Source organism: Trachurus trachurus (assembly GCF_905171665.1).
Source record: "Trachurus trachurus genome assembly, chromosome: 6".
NCBI classification, from domain to species: Eukaryota; Metazoa; Chordata; class Actinopteri; order Carangiformes; family Carangidae; genus Trachurus; species Trachurus trachurus.
Genome location: NC_139897.1, coordinates 4457189 through 4473380, shown reverse-complemented (window position 1 = coordinate 4473380; position 16192 = coordinate 4457189). Strand labels below are relative to the sequence as shown.

The 16192-nt window shown below is 41.9% G+C and overlaps 1 protein-coding gene across 1 annotated transcript in view; it reads right to left on the bottom strand.

The window, feature by feature from the left end:
- pik3c2a (phosphatidylinositol-4-phosphate 3-kinase, catalytic subunit type 2 alpha) overlaps positions 1-16192 on the bottom strand; it is a 58146-nt gene that overhangs the window by 22547 nt on the left and 19407 nt on the right. The window contains exons 3-13 of the mRNA XM_083973737.1: positions 14478-14575; positions 13169-13329; positions 8778-8898; positions 7354-7465; positions 7073-7152; positions 6594-6657; positions 5749-5895; positions 5612-5645; positions 4647-4887; positions 1368-1490; positions 1041-1208 (exon numbers count right to left, since the gene is read on the bottom strand). Of these exons, the coding sequence (XP_083829863.1) occupies positions 1041-1208; positions 1368-1490; positions 4647-4887; positions 5612-5645; positions 5749-5895; positions 6594-6657; positions 7073-7152; positions 7354-7465; positions 8778-8898; positions 13169-13329; positions 14478-14575 (1349 nt within the window). The remainder of the gene's footprint in view (positions 1-1040; positions 1209-1367; positions 1491-4646; positions 4888-5611; positions 5646-5748; positions 5896-6593; positions 6658-7072; positions 7153-7353; positions 7466-8777; positions 8899-13168; positions 13330-14477; positions 14576-16192) is intronic.

The following is a 16192-nucleotide window of genomic DNA, read 5'->3' as shown; positions in this document are numbered from 1 at the left end:
GCCAACATGCCAAATGGGAGGCAGTATAACCCCAAAGACACACAAAATAACCAAACATGGCTGCAAAGTGTTGTGCAAAACATTATTGTTCTGTTGGCCTCTGACCTTCTGGATATAAAATGGTCTAACTTCATCATTTTTTATCTGGTTTGACTCCAACACTTGAGTCCAAGTGTATGCCTTCAGTTCTGCAGCCACTTAGGCCCATAAGTGGGGGGCCTTTTACCTGTTCTCATGCTTTGTCCCTGCCTGATTAGTTATTGTTATGTTTTTTTCAGCTTTTGTAGGTTTAAGGGATAGTTCAACATTTCGGCAAACTGGCCCATTGCCATAATCACTATAGTCATAGCAGTAGGTTCGTTACCTTTGTCAGTGCAAGCTATTTTTTAGAGCGGCGGAGCAGAGCCGTGAGATGCTCAGAGCTACACTATGGAGGTTAGTGGGATTTCTTGGTTTCCCTCATCAAATACACAATCCAACAACTCCAAAACGCTCTGGTGGACAAGTTGTGACCTGCACATTCACTACACTATGAGATAATAGCAGAACGTTATGAGACGGAGTTGTTTTCCAGGTAAAAACAGAGACTGCTTGCTGAAAAATTGTCCCTGAAGCCAACGCGCATCAGCGGTTTTACATGAATTTACCTCTAAAACAACTCATTATCTCATAGCGTGGTGAATGTGCAGGTCACAACTTGTCCACCAGAGCGTTTTGGAGTTGTTGGATTGTGTATTTGATGAGTTTGATGAGGGAAACCAAGAAATCCCATTAGCCTCTGTAGTGTAGCTCTGAGCAGCTCACGGCTCTGCTCCGCCATTCTAAAAACAGCTTGCACCGACAAAGGTAACAAACCTACTGCTATGACTATAGTGATTATGGCAATGGGCCAATTTTCCAAAATGTTGAACTATCCCTTGAAACAGTATGGGTTCCTCTACAGTTCCCTTTAATGAAAAGCTCAAATGACCGTGAATGGATAAAATGGAGATCCACAAAAACATGAGCCGGGCCACTCCCAGCTGTTTCCCTCTCCTCACCGTCTGAAGTCAAAGAGAGGCATAGAGACTTTGCCCAGCTGCTCTGGAGCTTTCCTCTGTTTGTTGGAGTCTGGGGAGCCACCGGCATTCTGGTTCAGCACACCGAACAGAGTCAGGCTAAGAACAGACTCCAGTGGCAGCACAGCTACTGCTATGGGGAAGTTGATCCTGGGAGAGACAAAGATGATGTCAGCCGCATGGACGCACAGAGCAAACAGCACATTGTTGTTGGTAAGAACATTTCAAATAGTACAACAAATGGTGGAGAGAAATGAGGGAAGGAGAGGAAATGGAAAAGAAAGAAAAGAGGGCAAGGGAATCGCTCACAGTTCATCCCATTTGACGTGGTAGAAGAAGCTTTTGTATGTGCCCACTCTCTTGGACTGGACCGGTTTGAACAGGTTCTTGCCATTGTGGGTGAGAGAGCACATCAGGAAGTACTTCTCATAGCTGAAACAACACAGCACACAAACACAATATCACTTCAGTGTTTCTATAGGGCAGAAAGAATCATGACATTTGTCCAGTAGACTACTGTACTGGTGGGAGAGTGCCTTGCTCAAGAGCTTTGGGACGTAAACTTAAATAATGGCCTGACTTAGATCACTGATGGTATTAACTGGTTACAGTATGCCGGTGCATATTCTCATTTGCCCAGGTCATAGTATTTCAAAGGAGGTTAAATCGAAAGCAACTGGACTTAGTTATTTGTCTAGGAAGACGTTTCACCTCTCATCAAAGAGGCTTCATCAGTTGGCTGGGACTGGTCCAACTATCTGATGTGGAGACTCACTATTTAACCTGTATACAGTACAGTATATGTGAGTATTATCATTCTCCCAGTATACATCCAGTATTTTCAGTCAGAAAAGATTGTTTCTCATAACATGAAAGAACATGTCTTTTGAAGAACACTCTGGCTTCAGGAGGAGCAGCTCTGTGTTAAGCGTCAGAGTGGCAGCAGTAAGGAGCTAAAGTCACTGCTAAATCTCTGTAACTAGACTTGTCCTGCAAATTGAACAAGGATTGAACCCTCGACCTTCACATCACAGGTTCATTTTAAACACAACAATTTGGGCAGGGCCATGCTGGAAGATCGGTCAAAGCCTGTGTTCTACTGAAGTGTTCCAGGTGGCATCTGACATGTGCTGCATTTACTGTATCTAGGAACCACACTCAGGTCTTAAGGTTCTTTCAGTCACATGACCTATTTGGGCTGAGCTTGTACAAAAGATGAGGGAGAGTTTGTGTTATTCCATCAGTTGTCAGTGTTTTTTATGACACTGTGCTGTGACTGACTAAATATTTCTGTTGAAGATGACATGTGTCAGTGTTTTGGTAGATTTGTTTTATAACTGTGTGTAATAACTGTTTTTTGAATTGTGTGTTTTAGGTGTGTCTGTGTGCTAAAGAGACCCTGAGGAGTTTGCTTCTGGTTATAAAAGAGTCTCATACTAATGTGGATGAATCTACGTTACCCACACTTGTTAATGTGTCCATTTCCGTTTTGTCTTTATAGTTGTTTTGATATTATTATTTAGTGGTCGGCTCGCCCAGCATCCTAGTTTTCATTTTCCGGACGCTGCCCGGCGGGTCATGGGAATAACGCTGCCGAAACGCTAGTTGGCATCGTTTATGGTTAGAACTACGACGGTATCTGATCGTCTTCCAACCTCCGACTTTCATTCTTGATCAATGAAAATATTCTTGGCAAATGCTTTCGCTTTTGTCCGTCTTGCGCCGATCCAAGAATTTCTAAATGCTTATATGTACAGGGCTATGACCTCAATACAAGTACACAGCTAATAGAGAAATTTGAGACTTATAATACAAGTTACGTAATAAATGTGAGTGTGAAAACCTGTCTAACATATGTGAGAGAAAATACAAGCACATCAGATACACATTTTCCCTCCTCCAGACTTGATCCATTGCTCAGTGCCATACGTGTTGGCAGCTCCACTACTAGTCATGGTGTCTCAATATGCTGGCAGTGCCATGGCATCTACTGAGGCTCCAGATGGATGACACACAACAATGCACAACACTCAAGCCTTCCATAAGCGAGCGTTACAGTAACAGCAGATACGCCTACTTATTCTTCAGGGCCGGGGAAAGCTGTGCTTGGCGTGTCCCTCTGGACTTGGGTTGTGAGGAGCGAAATATTTTTGGAGGTGTCTTTGGAATGACTGTCACTGCAGCAATGTTTGGTGCTGGCTTAAAATAGCCGCTGGAGGAGGCCGCGCCGCAGTAAATAGGCCTGTTATTAAGCAGTTCCTCTCTTTATGAAGGCCTCACTGGCCCAAAATTACCATGGAAAGAAGGCACTGAAGCAGTTCTCAGGAAACCTTTGAACTGCCTCCATCTCATAGTCAGAGTTACAGTTTTTTTTTTTTTTTCAGCAATAAAACATCACGCACAAACACAAGCACAAGCATTCTTTAGCTGAGGACTGAGGACTTTTCTTCAGAGCAGATCATTACTGAAAGGACAGAGGCAGTGACTGACTTTGGTCACTGCAGCATCTTCCTCTATTCTCTTTTGTGTTGTTTTTCCTGCAATTAAGACTAAGATTAAAAAAATTGTTTTCATAACATTTCTCTATTTTTCAAACCCAGCAAGATCCTAGTATTGTGGAACGGGCTCGACAGAAATGTACCGATGTACTGGTCCATGATGCGTGACAGAGCTGGGAATGGAAAATTTGGCTCAGCTCTGTTCCAGACACACGCAGGAGATAAAGTCAGGGTGAAACTGGACACTGGCACGGAAAAATAAGACACGGAGAGCAACACCGGATCCGTTTGTTTAGTAGGAGAAAACAAAACTACCTGGTGTGACAGCCGAGCCTGTGGGACTGTGTTACAAATAAAAACACTGCTCGGTCCTATCTGTTTTCCAATCAATTGTTATCGTGCTAGATCAACCGTGTTCTCCGACCATCATACTATGGCTGCCTGTGACCTAAAGCTTTTCTGCTCTTGCACCTGGTGGAAAGTGAATTTTAATTCTCAGCTGTCCTCCCCTGCCTTCTCCTCCTTATCTTTAATCCTTTCTTACACAAGAACAATTAAGTGAAATGTGGGAGGAACTAAGAACTAATGAGCAAGAGAGTGATCATGCAACAAATGTGTGATCGGGTTTGCTTGAAATACAATTTCACAGTAAGTTAGCACGAGATTTGTGTGCAAATAAAATAATGTTCTGGTGCATCAGGCTTCATGTGGTATTAATCACTACACACTGATTTATTGCTTTGAAGCAGAACCATCAACTTGAGTCACATGACCAGTATTTCCTGTTATTGAAACCACTTAGCTGCTTCAATGTACTATTGTTTTGTAAAAGAAATAGAACAGACAATTATTTACAAATGGGGTTTGTACATTACATATTGCTTTATGTCCTATTGTAAAATATGTACTGTGTCAGAGGAACAGTGAAATGTCTTAGTGAGCCTCTGCAATCATAAAATGTAATGATGTGTGTTAGCTATGAATACAAGCACAGTGCTGCACACAGACTATCACTGTATATCAAACAATAGTTTACTCCCGTTTTTATAGAGTAACAGGATAGCGATTGAGTGTTTATTCTCCTGTTTACCTGCTGATCCAGTTGGCTGGGATGCCGTGCAGGGCAAACAGGGTGAACTGAAGGTGGTCTGTGGTGCCAGAAGCTTCTTTGCTGCTTTTGCCCTCTACGGCTTCCTTGTCTGCAGCCGGGGGCAACTGAGGTGAGCTGAAGGAGGTGACGGGAGGACAGAAGGAACGCAAGTAGAGCTTGGTCAGGTCGTAGACGGCCTGCGTTAGCAAGGCCATGCTCTCCTCCACAGGACTGGTATGACCTGTTAGGATCAGATAAACATTGGCGTGAAGTCACAGAGATGTAATAGTAAAACCATAACCCTCTGGCTTTGTTCAAAATCACTATCCTCTCAGTGTTTTTTTTTTAGAATTCTTAACTCATATCAGTGGGCTTTATGCACAGCTCCACTACTTCCTGAAATAAGCCAAATAAGCCAATAAGCCTGTCTGACCTCACAACAATGGTCAGGCACACCTGGATTAATCAGTTGGTCCAATAATGTAAGACAGGAAATAAAGGAGCTGGCTTATTTCAGGAAGTAGTGGAGCTGTGCATAAAGCCTATTCTTGTCATAAGCATAAAACACAATGCACTTGTTGGTTAAAACAACCTAAAAAAAATGACAATTTTCTATGCTGCTATTATTTTTTCAAGTATAATTTTTATTATTAAAATAAACTGAGAATATTACATGAAATTACTCCCTTGGCCAAAAAGTGGCAATGTTGCAGCCAAAGTGTACAATTTAATGTACCGTATACAGTATGTTCTTGGTATATTTAAAGAGCTCAAGTTAAAAACAAATAAAAAATCTGAAAAAATCATTTCATATGCATTAACACTGCTATAATGATCAATAAAAAAGAAAGATAACTGGACACAAATGAGCCAGATAGAGCACAGAGGGTTAACACCAACTACTCTGCAGTAACTGGTCATTGCATGGGGAAACAATAATGAAACCCACTGTGTGCAGAACTTACCATTTGATGACTGACCAGAAGATGTGGAGCCCATCTACAAATCAAAACAATGTTGGTCTTAGAAAGGTATGCTTAACACAAAACAAAAACTATGCATGAATCCATATGTGTGGATACAGTATGTGCCAAGAGCCCACCTTGGGTGAGCATGTCCTGTGTAAATTGACGGAGTGTCGCAGCCTTTTGATGGCCTCAGAGATGGTTTGGGTCTCCACCTCATCCAGAGCACAGCAGAAGTTCTTCACAGTCTGCACCACCCGGTCCACTGTTTTATACTGGGTACTCTGAGTGCAGAGACGGAGCAACAATAAAGATACAGCACTCCTCACATGCTCATGATATGCTTCTGTTTTTCAGCTTGTTAATATTCAAACATGTTATTAACCTAAAAATCAGACAACCCTGATATGGACGTTTGTACAAACACAGCTCAAAACAACACTCTGACATGCCAACAGCAGATTCATTAATGCATATGCTATGATTCTGTTGTGGTTCACCCAAATGAATCCTAATGACATCATCGGGTTTAAGTTGGTCTGGGGTTTGGGAGGGGGGCACAGTAGAGTAGCTCTCCATTATTAGTGCAGTATGTATTTAATTGCTCCATAACAATCCAGACTGGCTGAAAAACAGATGTGCCGTTTCTAGAAAGCCAACCAATCAAGAATGTCCTGGTTTACTAAGATTTATGAAGTACTGGAATCAACACAACGCCTTCATGAGATCTGAAAACAAGATCTACACTCTTTCATGACTTAGCCTACATGAATGTTAATTCAAAAGCTAGCTATAAAACATCCCGTTTTAATTTCACCAGGCTAGGGTGCAGAATTCCTAGGCACAGACACACAATTCACAAAGTGGTGGTAAACTTCCAGACTTGTCTTGACTGTTTTCTGAGGTTAGGATCTAGATATGATCAAAATCATTTTCCATCCTCTTGCTAAACTCCCCAGACCTGCACAGGGACCACGTGTACCTCATTTTGTAGGCAGATGTTGACTTGATTATGATAGCCCTCCAAGTAGTCAGCCAGGCCTTGTCTGCAAGAAGAGAGAGAAAGAGATTAGTGAGGAATGACAGGAGGCCTTTGATTACCGTACATGTGGTTTATTATCAGGACACAACAGAAAAATGTTTACTTTGTTGAAAATAACTTTAAGAGCGCCACTAAGTCTTCAAAATGTTTCAGTATGATAAAAATCACAACAAAAAAAAAAACTCAAAGTGTATTTGTCAATTAGAGAAGAAGAAAATTGTTCCAAGTAAACCAGTACTATACACTTATTTCTATTTTGGTTATAGTTTTCGGAACATGACTGGAGATGTAACAAAAGCAACAGGAGAAATACTAAAGTCTAGTTGGGCCAATCCTGTTTCTTCATAACATATTTTTCACTATCTAAATCAATCTGTAACTTCATGTTCGTTCATGTATTTGCAGTCTGAACTCCCTACCTGGTGACAGTCTCTTTAAAAGGCCTCTCCACCTGGGCCAGGTGCTTCTCCAAGTCCATGATAGAGTTGTCATCTTCCACCTGAGGAAAAAACAAAACAAAATGATAATGAAGATTTACCCACCATGAACTGATGCTGCCCAGAGTGCAGGTTGCATCATTACAGTAAATAGCTGAAATGCAGTTTCCAGCAGTAATAAAATTGCATTATGTCACAGTTCAGTGAAAATGTCCCATAAAGTTGACATGAGCTCATATGTTTAGCTTGATATAGCAACTTACGCTGCGGGCCAAGTCTCTTCTCATGGTGGAGCGAGAGAGTAGCTGTAATGTGATCTCATTCTCCCACTTCCTGCAGTTCTGGACATACTCATGGCTGCCGAGGCTGTGTTTACTGTGGACCAGGGCAACAGAGAGCCAAGGCTATGAAAATCACATTATATGCTATATTGAGGATAATAACAAGAGATTAGTGAGAACGGGACAAACACAGACTAATAACTCATTCCGTGGAGTAGATTATCCAAGTTAGACCAGGGACACTGACTTACCAGAGATGAGGAGTTATCTTTTTTTAGTCTGCATTCCAGGCAATTCATCATGTACATGACCTAAATGGTCTTGGCATTATTATTGTTTTTGTCACTCATCTTGTTGGGGCAAGACCAAAGTCAAAGGTTTTCTATGAGCCTGCTATACTGCTGTGATAATGCCCTTTACTCATGTCAAACATTAACTTTAAGACTGATTTGATTATGAGGCAGATGTTGCAAAGCAAAAGCAAAAGCATGTGTATAAAGCGTTTGTTTGCTACTGTTTCAACAAGTTCTCACAGGCATGGCTGCCTCACAGCATTTGGGCTTCTACACCGGTACACGCTTCAGGCCCCGACCTGAAAGAACTGTATTTACTTTAATCACAGGTGATGCAATGATGTAATTGCTGAAAGCATCAATTAATCCACTATAACAAAGATTTATAGGTCTTTGTGCAATGGCTCTGAGTGTTTCTGTAGAGTTTTCTGCAAAGACTACACTACCGACAAAGATGGATTATTGTCTGATGATGTAATAGGTAATGGGTGGGGATGCTCCGCACAGTACCATGGCTCACCCTGAGGAGTGCATATCACATGGCTCAGTCCTAACTGCAGTGGCCCAGGTTTGAATCCGACTCACTGCCCTTCACTGCACGTCATCCCCTCTCTCTTTCTCATTTCCGGCCTCTCCTTCACTTGCTATCATAATAAAGGCCTTAAAAGCCACAAACAATCCTAACAATTAGTTAAAGTTCATTAGGAGTGTACGATTATACAGCGTTTAATGTGTTCAGTTGTTAAAATCACAACCGATTAAAAATGCAACTTTGAACATTTGGGTGTACCAGGCCTTTAAGCTTTGGTATATACAGTAGTGAACATTCCCATGTAGCCCAGATTAGAGGGAGAGGAGAGGTGGGGGCAGGAGCGGGGCGTGATATAGAAATATCCACCAAGACTTTCAAGAGATGCCAAGATAAGGCTGATGCAAAAAAAAAGATCAAGTGGGGGTGGGGGTGGGGACATACTCAAGAGAGAGGTTAAACAGAGATAAAGCAGAACATGAAATATATTCAGAATCCTGCACATCATGAATAAAGTCTCAAGTCTGCCTTGGCTTTTTTTTTAATGTTGTTTCTGCAACATAACAAGTTTTGTGTATACTTACTTCTGTAGCACCTCCTCCTGGCCACAGACTTTGAGCAGGTAGCTGGAGAGGTCAACCTGGTCCAGGTCGTCATGGACCCAGCAGAGAGTCTGACTGATCAACAGCTCCACTGGAGAACTCACTGAGGAGGGAGGAGAAAACCATGGTGAGATAACAACAAGATGACAGCGATAGAGGCGGCGAGGGAGGGGCAGTGAGGGTGATCGGGGATATTGATGGAGAGAAGGGGAACCACATGAGACCGATATGAGGGAGGGGTAGGGAAAGCTACGAGCCAGAAAGAAGGGAGGGATACATGGTTGGTCAAACAGATATGAAGAAGAAGAGAAGGATGGAAAGGGAAGAAAGGGAAGAAAAGGAGGGATAGATAGAGGAGGTCAAAAAAGAGAGAAGACATAATGAGAATGAGGTCAAGTTTAAATACTACACATAACATACTGTAACCTGCGACAGCAGACTGAACACAAGGGGTAGACAACATCATAACACCAACACATCTATGTGTATTATGGGGCCAGAGGTCAAGGTTACATTTCATTCATTTAGCTGAGATTCTTAAAGGAGAATTCCGGTCATTTTTGACCCCTAAATCGTTGCCCTGGTGGTCACCCAGTGTTGGGGGGAGCAAAAAACGCCACTAAAATTGATGCAGGCAAACCGGAGTTACACCATGGCTACACTGTGCTAGGGATAGCGACAACGCTAACCGATAGGGGCAATTCTTGTGGTTGAAAAAATTGCCCCCATAAATTAGCGTTAGCGGGTAGCCATGGTGTAACTCCAGTTTGCCTGCATCAGTTTTAGTCGTGTTTTTTGCTGAATTCTCCTTTAATGAGTCAAAATTAAAGAGTTTGAGTGGCTGTTAACACACACACACATCAACTGCTGTGGGAACTGAACCCTAGACCTTACAGATGTTGGAAATTCTCTCCAACCACAAATCATTCTGCCACATTTTGAACGTCTCTAGTTTCACTTCAAATCAAACCCATCTTCCAATCAAAGGAACAGCACTGTGTGTGCCGTGTTGTGGAAAGATATCAAGAGGGGGAGAACTTTGAGTTCGGCTCTAGATGTTTGTGTACGCTTCAATATCTGATATGTCCAGCCAAGACGTGACTGGGAGGAGAGTGTAACCTGACACAAGGCAGATTATTCCACTGTTTAGCTACTTCCACAGAGGTTTTACCGCACTCTTAACCTTGTCTGTACATAAACACAGGCAGACAGATACAAAGACAGATACAGACTCTTCACATTCAGATACAACTCCACTCTAGGACTGAGCACACAAACTCAGGTTACTCAATAGACAATCACATAGACACATAAGGAGGGAGACCACCCCTAGCTCCAGCAATAACAGACCTCCACCCTTCAGAGGAATGGTTTTCACTCAGACCAGTAGCTTTAGGAGGCCTGTGTGCCAGCGGTTGTTGCTGGAGTGGTTTGTTACAAAGTAATTAAGATAGGTCACGCCTCAGTTTGTGAGTGCTCTGAGGTAGTGAGGGAATTCCCAGCAGGGTATTTCTGAGGGCGCAACTGAAAGAAGAGAAAATCCCTCCTCCACAATGTTTTGTCCTACGCTACAGTATGTCGGTGATTGGACCAATCACTATCTTGTAGGATGTGGATGCAAAGGGTGGGGAGAGGTCAATCACAGTCCACCAGAGTGACATTGTAAAGATGCTTTTTTTTCCTCTTCTTTCCCCCCCCCCTTTTTATTTATTTATTTTCAACAATTACATTTTTATATTATTTATTTTGAGAATGTTTGGAGATAATGAATTAATTGTGGAGGCAGTTGTCATTTTTTTTCTTCTTCTAAACGAAATGTATATGCCTCATCTGCAAAACCTTTAATAAAAAGAGATTCTAAAAAAAAAAAGAAAAAAAAAAAGATGTAAAAGAAGAATTTTAAATCATATACTCAAAGAGCAAACAGCGATTTATGCTGGGCACAGATTTAGAGAAAAAAGGAGACACATAGGGGCAACAATAATTACTATGGATCATGCAGAACAATGTTACAGTACAAAAGTAAAGAAGAGATTGAAAGTTTAGGGTGAAATTAATTCAAATTCATGTTAAAGGCTAATTCTGTAATTGCTCCGTGATGCTGAAGATTGACCATGTATCCCACCTTTTCCCAGGTTAGTAATCTCACTGCTTGTGACCCTGCTGAACTCTCTCACTCACAGCTGATATATCCCAAATGTCTAACTGATGAAATGCAAACAAACAAGCATGGAATCAGTGACAAGTAACAAAGGAAAGCAGTCACAGTGTTGGCTTTGTGCCAATAAGTGAAACAGGTTTTGTTCAATTCACATTTCAAACTATTAGAACAAGCCATGCGTAGGTGGTATTTGCATTAACATGTCATTAGCTAAGTCAAATGAGAAAATATGATGTAATCCCTCCTCTCTCTCAGACAGTAACAGTGACCTGAGGCAAACTATCACCATTTCCTCTTTTCTGCTGCACAACCTATTTAATCTATCTTAATTTCATTTTCTGTTTTTTCTCTGCACCTTTTTCTCTGTGAATCTCCCCCTATAGTTTTTCTCTGACAAATTATCTCTTGTCTGATTTTTCTCTGACACTGTCTCTGTTCCTGCTTTCCATTCCCCCGGCTCTCTCTCTTTTGTATTTCTTGCTCTATGTTGCGTTTTCCTCTCTCACTCCCTTCATCTCCCACTCTCTCATCAGCTAGAGTATATGAGGAAATTCCCAGAGGCCAGAAGTAGTTCACAGCCAAGCCCTGCAAGAATTGGGCTCTCCTGACAAACGAAAAAGGCAGAGAAAATCATCCAGAAATAACCACCGGTATATTCCATAACACTATCCTCTTTAAGTTGTTGGACAATATTAGAACATTCATTATGATAATCATGGAAATGTACATCAAAAAAGAGAAGATGGAGGGAGAATAGCAGGCATATGAGGAAAAAAGTGAGAAAGTAGTAGAGAGAACTATCAACACTGAAAGTGAAGAAGGCTGTGACAGTTGTGATGAAAGGATGGAGAGATGCAGTGAGATGCCAGAACAGAGATGAAGAGGATGTTACAAAGAAATAAGGGTGGAGGGAAATATTGTGATGCAAAAGAAGGAAGGGGGGGACAAGAGATAGAAAAAGGGGTAGCAAAAGTACAATGGAAAAACAAACAGGGAGTAAGAGGAAGAGCTGAGGAATGAGAAAAAGGAGGGGAATGTGAAAGAGGAGTACCAGCCCTGTCTTCCATCTCTCTGCTCTCTATCCTAGGCTTTGAGCAGAACTGAGGCCTATTGTTCCTGAGTGCAAAGTCATGTCGAACCAGAGGAATCCAAACACCAATAAGTGGGTCAACACACTGTTGACAACACAGGAAGTCAACCAGGAAACAAATAACTAGACATCACACAAGGACAGAAGGTCATAGTGACCGAGGAAGCACTGATTAAAGGAGGTGAAGTGGGTAGGAGCAGGAAAGACGACGTAAACTTAAGAGTCAATGCAGGATGCTAGGAAAATGCTATTAGGATGTAGAACGAGGAAAGCATTCAATATACTTCCTAAAGGCTGTCAATGTTGAACTTGGCTGTTCAGAGTGGTGCCTAGGTCAGTAGGACACACATGGACACGGACACACACACACACACGGACACACACACACACACACAGTGGCCCAGTGTTGGTCCTCAGGGACCCAGATAGACAGTGGTGAACTTGGTCACACAGTTGGGATAATATGTCCAACAAAAAGAGCCCTCCTTATTGGCTGACAGCCTCCACTGCGCTTGGCTTCACATCCCAAAGGACATGTCAGTCACAGTGCTTGTAGTTTTTGTGTGTATAATGAGGGGTTAGCCAATAACAGCTCTCTAAACAACCCGGGGACAGAAACCAGAAATCATAGTGCGCCGGGGGGGGGGGGGGGGGGGGGGGGGGAAGAGAAGAAAAAAAGTGAACTCCAGTCCCTTTTGCCCAACGTGTCTCCTCAATAGTGAAGGGACAAACCTTTATTTGTGCGGAAAAGGAACGTAGTGTACTTCCCACGACAGAAAAAATGAAAAGAAAAGAGAAAAAATGAGGTGGAGGGGGGGTGAAGAGTTTGGCAGCTGTGAATGTCGTTTCCTCCTCTCGAGCTCTCTTATCTGCAATCTGAGCTGTTCATTCTCAAAGCCAAAGGGGGTACACTGGTTCTTTTTCTGGCTGCTGTGCCATCTGTACAGAGGATTCTCTGCACTTTCTAACAACACGACATTCTCATACTTATATTCAAAGTTACATTTCAGAATGTTGTTCGCTAATTCAAGAAAAAATGGGTTAAGTATAATTCCTGCTGTGTGCTGTTTAAACCGTGCAGGCTGCAGACAATTTTTTTTTTTTGTGACAATGGATGCTTACCATCACAGGTGAAGGTGACAGGCTGCCGAGACTCAGAGATTTCAATAGAAACCTTGACGGAGCAGCTGTTGTCACCTCCGCTGTCTCTCTGGGTGATGACAGGGCTGAGGACAAAGCCAGGGTTGGTGGACATGTCGCTATGAGAGAATTTGGAGCGCAGGCTGGAGGAGTTAAAAGAAGAAAGAAAAAAAAAACAGTCAACACTTTGTTTTTCAATATTTTGTAGTGTTACACCAGTGCCAACACATGAGGTGCAGCCAGGGCCAGGCTACACATATGGCTCAGAGTGCTCGGATGAGGCTACTGGGAATGCATCATAGGCCATACAACAGGAAAACTGGAAGGAAGGAGAAAGAGGAGAAGCAAATCTGAATGGAACTGGTATTTATAGCAGCGACATGATGAAGTTCTACACAATAACCCACCACACTCCCTGTCAGGCTGACTTTGTCCTGTGGGCTCGAGTTTAAGAGATGATATAAAATGATTTTTAATTTATACTCCTATGAGAGCTTTCATTTCTTAATTAACCCAAACCAGAAATAAGGGTGTGTGTGTGTGTGTGTGTTGACCAGTAAGTCTGTGGTAAAGTTGCTAGGCATGGCAAGGGTACTGACATCATAATTAAAGTGGATATAAAAGTAGATTCCCAAGGCACAGTTTCATCATCACTCCACCCAAACTAACCATTCACACAAGACACAAGTGATTCAACTAAATCTAATTAATATTGGCTTTAATACAACTGTATTCTGTATTCAACTGTTTTCTCAATGAGGTTTAGTACATTATGATACATTGGAGTGGGTTAGGTAAAAATATGGATTAAAGTCAAAAGGCTGCTTGATAAAACAAGTTAAAGGTCCAGTGTGTAAAATGGGGGAAAAACCATGACATCTAGCCTTCAGATTGTATATAGCAAAGTAACGGTGGCTTCTTAGGACAAAAAAACTTTTGTGTTGAAGATCCATTCGCAAACTTTCAGGTTTATAACTCAAAAACTTCTCACTATTCTGTACCAACTAACTACTAACTCACTCTCTCTGCTGTTTCCTATTCCTAATTCTTTCCTCCCACCTTCTTCTTCATGAAACCCTTGCTATATGTATTTATAAAAGAAGAATTAGGTATAAGGCTACGAAAACCAAACACATTTTATTTTATAGCGATAACACGGATGCAAATATATTCATGGGTAATTTATTCAGATTTTGCCAATAAACCTTGACAAATATTACACACTGGACCTTTAAGAGGGTCAATAACAGTTAAAAGAGGGTCTTTATTTCCATAATGAAAAGGATCTTACGTTGCAATGTCTTCACAGAAGGCGACAATCTCAAGGTTTTGAGCATCCTGTTCCTCCAGGGCGACATTCTTCACCAAACCTTTTCCTCTTCCCTTCTCCTACAGAAGCAACAGAGTCAGACACACAAACAATCAGGGAAGCAACAAAATATGTACTAAGAATGTTCACAAAGCAGAAGCAGATGGAGACGGGACGGGCAGAAGTGACGTGCTGTGTGAGGTCCCAGTGGTAATTTGGCTTGTCATTTACACTGTATCCAGCACATGTGAACTCCTATGAGCTTAGGAGTAGCATAGGCCAGTGGACAGCGCCACTTTTTTCTTTTATCATCATTGTTTATGGACTGTTGAAGGGGCAGTTTTGTTTAAAACACCTCACAGCTACGAAGCCTAGCAAAGGAATAAAAATGTCAGCGGGGGACACAATTGAGGTCTCCAGCCCTTTAATGTCATTCTGTCTGGTAAAGTGCAGCAATAAAGTTTTACTTGAAGTTTAATTAAACACATCCATTTATATTCTGGAACATTTGAATGACTGAGCTGAATGAGTTGTAATGAGTCTCTTTGTCTCTGGGACACTGACACACAAATCCTGAGCTCCCGTGGGAATTACTTGAAGAGATTCCTGCAGGCTGCCAGGAACTCGCAGTTACACTTGGTTTTTTACGGCTGTCTGACTGCCAGTGGCTGAGGAATGTGCTTCCTGTGGTACAGGAAATGAGAAGTGAAAGGGCCCCGCCCCTTCCTTTGCCAGGCACTGGCTGTCTGCAAAAGTGCTCAGTCATTGCTTGGAAATCTGGGACTCTGACATCATTCCCAACGAGAGAGACAGAGGTTTGAGACGGCGCAGTAGCAGAGGGGAGGAAAAAGGAGAGGGGGGGTGAAAAAAATGTTTGGAATGTCATTAAAATGGTTCATTCCTCCCCTCAGAGATTTCTGGCAGATTTTGTGTTGTGAGCTTTTTTTTGATGAACCTATAGGGAACAGAGCTCACCTTTCATGTGTAATGATGGTGCAACTAGAAAGCTTCCCGGGGGTCGCTTCTCTGCAGTTTGTCAAGTCAACTTAACCACAACAGATCTTAAAACTAGGTCAAAACTCACGGCATGACCACATGGCTCAACTGTGTCGTAGGCTATTTTCATTCTACTATCAACCGGTTTCAGCTCTTCATCTGTTTAATAACCTCTTACTCTCTCAACTCACATACAGTATTTTAAACCAGCCACATTTCAAATGACTCATTTACAAATGGTCCTGTTTCTGCTGTCCAACAGAAACATGCACACACTACGTTTACCAGCAGCCACTTGTCTCTGCTGCTAAAATCCCAAGTTCATGACTGCAACTAGGGCTGTCACTATCATCAAATCTTTAGATGAATGGGAATGGTTTTAATGACTATGTTAAATAACTGCTGTCAGCTCAGATCAGACTATTATGTAATAATTATAACAGGCCTAAGTTAATGTATATTTATTAATATGTCTTTGGTATTTTACCTCATTGTTGCTTTTTTTTTAAGGTTGCCTTTTATCATCAGGCAGAGGGACTGGCAATGAAAACTAGCTCTTTTTAGCTAACTCGGGTGCCTTTACATTTGTTTTTTACAATGTTTTATTAATGTACATTGTCCCTTGTCAAATAAATTAAACTGAAACTAAAAGTGCATTAGAAAAAATGACCACGCACATTAAAGTGAATATCACATATTCA